A 10508-nucleotide genomic window follows, 5' to 3' on the forward strand; every position below is an offset into this window, starting at 1 on the left:
CAGAAAAAGCTGGAAGTGGCGCTGTGGCTCAAGTGGTAGAGCGCTAGCCTTGAGCTGAAGAGCTGAGGGACAGCGCCCAGGCCCAGAGTTCAGGCCCCAAAACCGACAAAACAAAAAGATTACAGGTTTGAGTAAAGAAAATTGCGTGCAGAGTGCCGCTGCTCTCCTGCCCTGGGTTAGCGCAGGTGGCGGCGTAGGTGCGGGGCGTGGTGTGGAGAGTCACGGCTGCCCGGCCTGCCGCCTCCACCCACCACTTCCCCGGACCAGCGCTGCTCACTGTGCCCGGCTGGCTGTGTCCCACGCCCTGCGTGAGCTAGGGGCTTGCTCTCACTCCGTGTCCTCAGGGCGGCATCTCCATGGGTTACCTTGGCTTTTGTGAGTGTTAACCCAAAAGTCTTACTGTGTGTGTAGAAAAATGCACTAAAAGGTTTCAGCTTAAATATTCGATGCACTGAATTGGGGAGGCCCGCCCTCCAGGGGACCACGGTCCCCAGGCTCTGCCACGTCCTCAGCACAGACAGATATGTCTTCCTGTGTCATTTGGGAGCAGGCTGGCCCCCAGGAGGCCTGCCCGCTGGCTTGTGGGTTTCTGTTCTGGTTGGGACATTCATACAGTCTGCGGGGGTGAGGATGAGCAAGGTCTCAAACAGATAGCTTTCCCTTGTGTGTTGCCTTTCAAAACAGGGTTTCATTGATAGGCCAGGTTGGCCTTGAAGTCTTGATCCGCCTGCCTCAGCCTCCTGAGGGCGGAGATAGTAGGTATGCACAGGTATGCCCAGCATTGAAGAGGTAGCTTTACTCACACAATGTTATGGCAAGGTCAAATTGGGTACAAGGTAGATCTGGTTAGAGAAACAAGGTCCTTCAGAGTGAGGAGGACATGATGATTCAGTGGAAAAAAAAACAAAAACACAGCACCTGAAGCTAGGTGTGGTGTCCCAGGCCACCTGGGAGGCAGAGATTGAGGTTTGCTGCTTGAGGCCACTTCGGTCACAGTTTGAGTCAGCATCTCAGCCAGCGCCTGGGTGTACTGGTGTGTGCCTACCACCCAGCACACAGGGCACAAGGATTGCAGTCTGGGCTGGCCTGGGCATAAATCACGAGCCTGTCTTGAAAGTGACCGATGCAAAAAGGGACCGGTGCGCGACTTGTGGTAGAGAACCCACTTACCAAGCTCCAGGCCCTGAGTTCAACTCCAGTGCCTCCGACAACAGAAATGAAAAACTGCAGGGGACACAGAGGCTTGGGCAAGGAGAGTGGAGAGACTTCATAGGGGGTCAGAAATCTGCATTTGACTGGATTTGGGAGAATGTATGGCACTGGTGCTTGAACTTGGGACCTTGTACTCTTAGTTGTCTTTTTGCTGCAGGCTGGCACTTTACCATTTGAGCCACAGTGCCATTCCTGGTTTTTCTGGTGGTTAATAGAAGGTAAGAGTCTCACAGAACTTTCCTGCCTGGGCTGGCTTTGAACCACGATCATTCAGATCTCAGCCTCCTGAGTAGCTAGGATGACAGGCGTGAGCCACAGGCGCCCTGGCCTGAAATCTCACTGTTGACTGTGTTAAAGGGTGTCAGGAGAAGAACTGGAGTATGAAGAGCTGTAACATGTACGCTCGCTCACGGTTTCATGGGTGTGGACCTGGGACACAGCGTTCCTCACATTTCACTACACTCTTTGGTATTTTCCTTTCTACCCTGTTGGTCTCTCGGTGTCTTGAGCTGTCCTAATCCTTGTGTTGAGGTGAGACTTTTGCTGGTTGTGATTATTTCCAGATCAGATGACGGCTGGATTTGCCAGGAATGAAGGAATCAATAGCACTTTTGTTCAGACCCTGGAAGTAGACTTTGAAGGTCTTTGTCTCAGTGCGTCGTTGGTAGCCAAGAGCTTTCCCATTGCCCGGTGCACACAGCGCTGCGTTTGGGGTCCTGGGAGATCTCTGCTCTTCACTCGCTCCGACCCCTGTCATTTGGGGTTCTGTCCACAGGGCTCAGGGCTCAGATTTGTTCCCTGGGTTGTCAATTCCTTTGGTATTTATCTCGATCTCCATCTGTGCCCTCTAGGTCTGTCCATCTGTCTGTCTAGTCATCCATCTCTTCCTGTTCTTCCGCAGAGCCCTTTGCACTCTGACTGGATCTCTGGGTGCAGGTGTCGTGTAAGGCCATGGGTTCGGTTTCAATTCTGGGCTGCACAGCCTGCAGCAGGCTCAGGCCCCTCCATCTGCACCCCAAGAACCACGCCCTGCTCAGGAGATTGCCCAGGCTGCTGCTGCTCGTCCGCTGGCTTCCCCCGGGGGGGGGGCGTGCCTACCAGAGCGGGTGCGTGATGTTTCAGGTCTCTGTGTACCCGCACAAAAGTTGTTTTTAAAATGAAGTTTAAAAAAATGTTTTGGCTGGGTGCCGGTGGCTCACGCCTGTCATCCTAGCTATGCAGGAGGCTGAGATCTGAGGATCGAGGTTCAAAGCCAGCCTGGGCAGGAAAGTCCATGAGAATCCTCTCCAGTAAACCACCAGAAAACCAGAAGTGACGCTGTAGCTCAAGTGGTAGAGCGCTGGCCTTGGGGAGAGCAGGGCCCAGCCTCCGTCCCCTTCCCTTTCCCTTCCCCGTCCTGCCACCTCGGTGAGACTCGGTGCAGCATTCTGTGGTGAGACTCGGTGCAGCATTCTGTGGTGAGACCCGGTGCAGCATTCTGTGGTGAGATTCAGTACAGGCATTCTGTGGTGAGACTCGGTGCAGGCAGGCATTCTGTGGTGAGACCCGGTGCAGCATTCTGTGGTGAGACCCCGTGCAGCATTCTGTGGTGAGATTCGGTACAGGCATTCTGTGGTGAGACCCGGTGCAGCATTCTGTGGTCGTTCTGGGCCTGTCTTAGGCTCAGTCCTCCTGTGAAGGAGCGCTGGTCCCTGTCCCACCCCCTCCCTGCGCCAGGGCCTGAAACAACCTGGCTTAAACAGCCCTGGACCGGACCTCAGCCTCTGTCCTCCAACTCCTCTGGCACTGCTGGAGAGAGGCTTTCCATGCTGGGCATGCTTAGAATGGGGCGGGGGGCGAGGGGGGTTCGTGCCTGGATGTGTGAGAATCGGGGACTGGAGCCAGCCTCGTGCTGGGAACCCGGCCGGGCCCTGGTGTCGCAGCAGGACAGCCGGAGCCTGGACCCCAGGCCCGCGCGTGACCACCGAGCCGCAGGAAGGCCCCTGCAGAGCTCCCGCCCGCCCTGTCTGCTTTCCCCCAGGTGCACTACATCCTCCAGGAGGTGGTGATGGGTGGGATGGTGCTGGAGACCAACATGAATGAGATCGTGGCTCAGATAGACGCTCAGAGCAGGCTGGAGAAGTCAGAGGTGAGTGAGCAGCCGCATCCTCGTCATACCTGGGTGAGTGTGCACATGTGCTCCTGGGGGGGGGGGGGCTTGGAAATGCCCTCTAAGCCTCCTTCCCCGATTCCGTGGGGCGGACCCATCGGAAGGCTGTCTGAAAAGGAGGAGGAGGACAAGGAGGCATGGAACCTTAGGCTTTGAAGGCGATGTATGAACAGAAAGACTCTGCCAGAGGAGCAACCTGCTTCTGGATTTTGGTTATTATTTGTGTGTATACGCGTGTATGTGTGTGTGTACACGCATGCTTACACACGTGCGTGTGCATGCCTGCCTGCCAGTAAGTAGTGGGCTTGAACTCAGGACTTCATGCTATCACTCAGCTTTCTTGCTCATGGCTAGCGCTGTTCTACTTGGAGCCATGACACTACTTCCAGTTTTCTGGTGGTTTATTGGAGATAAGAGTCTCATGGACTTTCCTGCCTGGGCTGGTTTGAATCACAATCCTCAGATCTATGCATCCTCCTGAGTAAGTAGCTAGGATGACAGGCGTGAGCCACCAGCGCCCAGCTCAAAGACTGTTCTACATGGGCCGGCCTCAAATGGGGTCTCAGATCCCAGAGCCGCCAGCGCTCACCCTAGTTATGGCTCATTTATTATTGAGAATTTCTTCTCCAAGGCGCATGTTCCCCCAGGGACCCAGAATTCCCTTCTCACCTTCCCCTAGTTTGTGTGTTCTTTGAGCTATTTATTGTGATGTCTTTCAGCCCCAGAGTCCCAGGCTTCCTCGTGCTCAGTTGGCCTTGTGAAAAGCTGCAGCAGAGTTGGGAATCAGGGTTTGAAAGTACCATGCCAGGGGCTGGGAAGGTGGCTCAGTGGTAGAGCGCTTGCCTTGCATGCATGAGGCCCTGGATTTGATTCCTCAACACCACATAAGTGGAAAAAGCCGGAAGTGGTGCTGTGGCTCAAGTGGTAGAGTGCTAGCCTTGAGCTGAAGAGCTGAGGGACAGCGCCCAGGCCCAGAGTTCAGGCCCCAGGACTGACAAAAAAAAAAAAGGAAAAAAGTACGATGCACGTGTGCCCCCCTCATCCCTTGAGATGAACCCTAACCTGTGCAGAAATAGAATAAGCCAGGTGCTGGTGGCTCACACCTCGTATCACTTGAGAGGCTGAGATCTGAGGATCATGGTTCAAAGCCAGCCCAGGCAGGAGGGTCTGCGAGACTCATCTCCAGTTAACCAAAAAGCCAGAAGTGGCTCAAATGGTAGAGTGCCAGCTTTCAGCAGAAAAGGGACAGCACAGCACCCAAGCCCCAAGTTCAAGCCCCAGCATGGGAGCGCATGCACACAGACACACACAGACACACAGACATAGACACACACACACACACACACTACACACTTGGTGCCATGGAAGCTGATCTTCTGAAGCCAGACGTTGTTCTTGGGAACTGTCTGTTCCCTGCACGAAGCCTGGCCAGGCCTCTGCCCTGGTGGACGCACAGTGCTCTGAGCAGTGCAGCCTGGGACATTTCCAGGAACGTGAGTCAGAGAGGAGGGTCTGGAAAGCGGAAGAGCCCAAGGCCCGCTGCTGTGGGGAGAAGGGCCTCGGGAGCCCTGGTCAGCTCTGCTCTCTGCACGTTGGGGTGAGCCTGGCAGTGTCTCTCTCCTGGGGTTTTGTCGCCAAGCTCCCGGTGCCTCCCGGCACCCTCTCCTAGCTCACGGTGGGGCTGACCAGCAGCTGCCCGGCCAGTCTCCATGACCGCGCTCATCAGAGACACAGCTTCTCCAGGAAGGTTTTGTTGTGTTCCACAACTAGGAAAACACCTGTGATTGTGTGTGTGTGTGTCTGTCTGTCTGTCTTGTCTGTCTGTCTGGTCTGTCTGGTCTGTCTGTCCTGGAGCTTGAATGCAGGGCTTGGGTGCTGTCCCTGAGCTTTTGTGTTCCAGACTAGCGCTCTGCCACTTGAGCCACAGCTCCCCTTCCAGCTTTTTGTGGTTAATGGGAAATGAGTCTCGGGGACTTCCTGCCCGCCAGGTTCAGATCCCAGTCAGCCTCCTGAGCAGCCAGCATGGCCCGGCCGCCGTCACTCCTGTGACTCAGAGCACAGTGTAGCGGTGTCCAGCGCGCACCCAGGGCCAGGGTGTAAGGCGCTGTGTAGCTACAACCCACCTTTAAGGAGCCAGGGCAGGGAGGCGCAGGCTCTGGGTCCCCATGAACTAAAATCCTTCCATTGATTACTTCTGCTGAATTTAAGCCTCTCTTGTGTATGCTCAATTCAAAGCTTTTCTACATCTCCCATCTATTTGGTGTTTAAAGAATAGCGTCGGGGCTGGCGGCTCACACCTGTAATCCTAGCCACGCAGGAGGCTGAGATCTGAGGAAAAGTTTGAAGCCAGGCAGACAGGAAATCTGTGAGACTCTTATTTCTAATTAACTGGAAAAAAGCCGGAAGTGGGGTTGTGGCTTAAGTGGTAGAGAGCTAGCCTTGAGCAGAAAAGAAGCCCAGAGGCAGTACCCAGGCCCTGAGTTCAAGTCCCAGGGCTGGCAAAGAGAGGGAAGAGAGAGACAGAGACAGAGTACAGGGGGAGGGGGAGGGGGAGCCCTTGAGGCTGAGAGCAGGGGAGGGGGAGCAGGGGCCGCTGAGGCTGTCCCGCTGTGTCCCCAGGGCGGTCTGTCCGCAGCCCCTGCCCGCGCCGTGTCCGCCGTGAAGAACATCAACCTGCCCGAGATCCCGCGCAACATAAACCTTGGCGACCTCAACATCAAAGTCCCCAACCTGTCCCAGTTCGTGTGAGCCGCACAGTTCCTCAGCCGCAGAGCCTCCACCTGGAGCCAGATGCGGCACCTCTGGAGAACGGGGAGCACCCCCCCCGCCCTGCCTCCCCGCACCCCACGGCCCCTGTGGTCATCCCCAGCTGCTGCAGGACAGGGACTGTGTGGGGGCAGAGCCTCCAGTGCAAGCAAGTGTCTGACTAGAACCTTCCTCAGCTCCTGGGCTTCCGTGGCCTGTAGACACAGTGGGGCGGGGCAGTGCCGCGTCTGCTGTGGGAGAGGCAGCCTCCCGAGTGGGCCTGGACGAGCTGGCGCAGGTGAGCGGACCGGGCCCCTCTCTCGAGTCTCCCCACGCCCACGTCCCTTCGCCCTGAGATGGTAAAATGGGAATAAAGGCAGGAAACGCACTTCTTGCGTGGCCGAGCCCAGCTTCTTCCGCCCCCCTGCCCAACACGGCCTCCCCCAAGGTTGATCTCCCCACAGGTCCTACGCAAGGAATCTGCGTTTCCAAGCCCTGAGCACCCCACAGGCTGCACAGAAGGCAGCCTGCTTTCTGAGGGGCTGGGCGCGCCCTGCACCCCGAGGCCGGTGGACGGCCAGCCCCGGTTCACCCTCAACCTCTACGGAATTGCACCACCGCCCACAGAAGAGACCGGTGGGGAAACGGCCCTGCAGCGGCCAGGCCTTTCCTGCTTCCCTTTTTCGCTTCAAAAAGGAAACACATTCCGTTAGTTCTAACTGTAAGAAAACCGGAGACTGCAGCTAAAGCCCCCCCCACCCCCCAGCCGCTGGCCACAGCGGCCGGGGTCCAAGTCAAAGGCTAAAGAAGCAAGTTCCCACTTTGTTATCAAAACAGGGGCCCCGTGCCACCTGACCTCGGGGCCCGGCCTCGGCACTGACCCCTCAGTTCCATGTCCTGGCACACCCATCCACTCTGCTGCCTGAGCCCAGCCCCTGGCGGGGCGGGCACTGGCTGCATGGTCCAGGCCGGTGCTCTGCATCCAGGCCGGTGCTCTGCATCGAGGGAAGGAGGGAGGGAGGGCCGGGTGTGGCCTGCAGAGGGTGGGGAGGACAGAAGGGAACATGGCCCCTACAGAGAGGGAGTGCGTGTCCACCCCCAAGATGGCCCAGGGCATGGCCAGGGAGGACACACAGGACTGCGGCAGGGGGAGAAACTTCTAGACCTGCAGAGGCTTGGGGACAGGGCTTTCCTGCAGAACTAAGAACCTCTGTCCCTCTTCCTCCTTTCCCCTCCCCTCCTCGGTCACCGCGGGCCTCCCCAGCTGGCCACTACAGCCTGCCTTCCTGCACCGGCCCCCTGCCCTGAGGGGGGCCCCAGTGCACACCTGTCCCCATGAGCTACTCGGGAGGCTGAGGATCGTGGGTTGAAGCCAGGTTGGGAGGAAAGTCCATGAGACTTCAGTCAACTACAGAAAAAGAAAAAGCCAGAAGTGGAAGCATTCAGAAGGTGGAGGGGGAAAAGCTCAAGAGCCAATTACACCCCATGGCAGGAGCGTGGCCTGCATGGTAGAACTCAGGCTGGTACGGGGGCTTGAACTCTCTCGTGCTCTTAGCCCTTGAGCCATGCCTGCAGTCCTGCTTCTGTGCTGGTTATTTAGTGCCTGGAGTCGTGAGGACTTTCTTGCCCTGGCTGGCTTCTGGTGGTGACTGAGTCTCAGCGTGGCTGGAGTGGCTGGAATCACAGGTGTGCTCAAGCTTTCCTGGCAACTGGATTGGACTGAGAAGCCGGGGCGGTGGGTAAAGCCTGTTGCTAGGTGTGTGTGTGAACAAAGACGGTACCCTCCCTCAATATGGCAGATGAGGGGTGGAGGGGGGGAGAAGACCATCTCATGAGAATAAAAGGGGAAGCAAGAAGAGGAAGAGAGGGTACGGATGAGGCCCAGGTGAGGCCGGCTCCACGCCCTCTGCGGTGCTGGGAGCAGAAACCCCGGATTGTCTGAGCCAAGACCAACACTTCCTCCCGGAGCTGATTAGCTCAGGTATCAGGCCGCAGGACTAGAAAGTGACTAATGGGCCTCCAGGGTGGTTTCGGGACAGGCCTGGCCTCCAGGGCGGTTTCGGAACAGGCCGAGTCGGGAGGATCCAGCGGCTGTGAGTCTGAAGGGTCACTCAGGTCAGCCCAGCTCTGCCCGGAAAAGGGGAACATGGTGTCCTCAGTGTCCCCGGAGGCATGGGTGGCTGGGGGGGGCAGTTCCTCACCTGAGAAGGGGAGGAGGGGCTGTAGGACCCCAATTCTCAACTCCTTTACCTTGTAGCTATGAATTCTCTCCCAACAACCTCCCGACCCCCCTAGTCTCCCGGTGACTCCTGGAGCCAGCCAGTCCTGCATGCCTCCCGTCTGGGAACTCACTGACACCCTGGGGAGACGGGTCACGGTCTCAGGACCAACAAGGAACTAGCAGGGCAGCTTCACCGCCCAGCATGAGCCCAGCTCTGAGCTCAAAGATGACCCGTGGTTTCAAGCGGGAGACACGTGGGTGTGAGGTGGTGGCCAGGGCTGGCGTCCCTCCATTGTCCCCCCACACACCCAGCTGCGTGGCCAGGAGGGGCTGAGATCATCCCACAGATTGCAGATCACTGCCGTGGACAGCCGGGGGCCTGGGCCAGGACAGGGGTGTGAGGTCAGGTGGCCCCGCCCTGTGACTTCAGCCAGTCACCTGACGCCCCGAGGCTCGAGCGAGCTCCCCCCCCCCAGGCCCTGGCATCCGCATGAAGGCGCTGATCCTTCCCCACCATCTTCTACACTGATGTCTTCCGGGGACTCCGCGGACCTGCCCTCCACTGGGGCTGAGGGGATTGGACGCCACGCCCGGCCGAGGCAGAGATGTGGTTTTGTGGCTGAGCACTGGGCCAATTTCCTGGTTGAACTCTCAAAGCAGTGCCAGAGGGCTGGGCCAGGGTCCTGAACGGCCCCAGTGCCCTGTCAGACTCTGGAGGTGACCACAGCTGTCCGCCGTGGGGACAGGGTGTCCAGAGAGCCCCAGAGCACCCCGCTGTCCCCAGCCCACCAGGTCCAGCCCACACGGTCCCTCACACAGTCCCCTTCCCACTTCCTGACTCCAAGAAAGTTTCCTGTAAAAGCAGCTCCTTGTGGTGATTTTCACCCCTCCTTTTTTTGTTTCCTCCCCCCAAAAATGTGTTTTTAATCAATTTTATAATAAAATCCAAGCTGAATTCTTGAAAGCTGTAGCAATGGGAAATTATTTTTGCAAAGAAAAAACAAACAAAAAAACAGATCTCATAAGTGCTGAGCTGGTCCCCTCCCTTCCCCCCCTACCCCCCCAGGCCTGTCTGCTAAGCACCCCAGACCTCCAAAAGCCCCCAGGTTGCTACCTGCCTGCTGAGCCCTTGCTCTGCTTGCCCCCAGGGGTTCTTCCAAAAACAATTCTGATCCTCTTCTCAAAGTTCACAGGGGCTCAGCGCCCCTAAACAGCCAAAAACACCTATCCCAGCCTTCAAAGCACTAACATGCTGCCAGAGATGGCCACGGTCTCCCATTGTCCACAGCCCCGGCTTCTGCATGTGCTGCTGCTGCTGCTGGTCTAGGGCTAGCTGAGAATCCACAACCCCCAGAGTGAGGAGTTCCAGAACAACGGACGATGGACGGAAGATGCAGACAGACCCTACATTCATCGGGGGCCGACAGACACACAGACGGGGGCCCTCGGCCCCCCAGGCAGGAATTGGAAGTGCAATGCTGAGCTAGACAGAGGGGGTAGATCTGGGCCTTCTGGGAGGCTAGCCTAGCGTGCTTGACAGGAGACAGCACGCAGTCCGCACATGGGTACCCAACACAACACGGGACACCTGCGTGGCTGACCTCCTACAGGTGTGCTGTGTGTCGGGACCATGGGAGCAAGACGGCCACAGACACCACAGACAGGCGTGAGCCCCCAGCACAGGCTACATGAGCCTTTTAAGAATACAAGGTGAGGTGAGGCGCGGGGGGCTCACGCCTGTAATCCTGGCTGCTCAGGAGGCTGAGATCTGAGGCACCAAGTTCAAAGCCAGTCTGGGCAGGAAAGTCTCTGAGACTCGCCTCCAATGAACCACCCCCAAACTGGAAGTGAAGCTGGGGCTCAAGGTGATACAGCGTTAGCCTCGAACAACAACAACAAAAAGCTCGGGGACAGTGCCAAGGCCCTGAGTTCAAGCCTCACAACTGGCAAAAGCAGAAAACAAACCCCCCACCAAGATTAAGTACCTGAATATGGCTTTTGTAGCCTGCTTTTATTACCGATGGCCTCTCCTGGAGATTGTTCCATAAAGAGCGTTGAGTTTTTTTTTTTTTTTGTCGGTCGTGGGGTTTGAACTCTGGGCCTGGGTGCTGTCCCTCAGCTCTTCAGCTCAAGGCGAGCGCTCTACCACTTGAGCTACAGTGCCACTTCCGGTTTTCTGGT

The 10508-nt window shown here is 57.3% G+C and overlaps 1 protein-coding gene across 1 annotated transcript in view; it reads left to right on the plus strand.

Moving 5' to 3' along the window:
* Positions 1 to 6494, plus strand: part of LOC105982297 — a 38373-nt gene extending 31879 nt beyond the window's left edge. The window contains 3 exon segments of the mRNA XM_013011869.1: positions 2358 to 2402; positions 3203 to 3340; positions 5981 to 6494. Coding sequence (XP_012867323.1) covers positions 2358 to 2402; positions 3203 to 3340; positions 5981 to 6109 — 312 coding nt within the window. The 3' untranslated portion in view covers positions 6110 to 6494.
* Positions 6495 to 10508: the final 4014 nt, after the last annotated feature.

The sequence above is a fragment of the Dipodomys ordii genome, unplaced genomic scaffold (assembly GCF_000151885.1).
Source record: "Dipodomys ordii isolate 6190 unplaced genomic scaffold, Dord_2.0 Scaffold15, whole genome shotgun sequence".
NCBI classification, from domain to species: Eukaryota; Metazoa; Chordata; class Mammalia; order Rodentia; family Heteromyidae; genus Dipodomys; species Dipodomys ordii.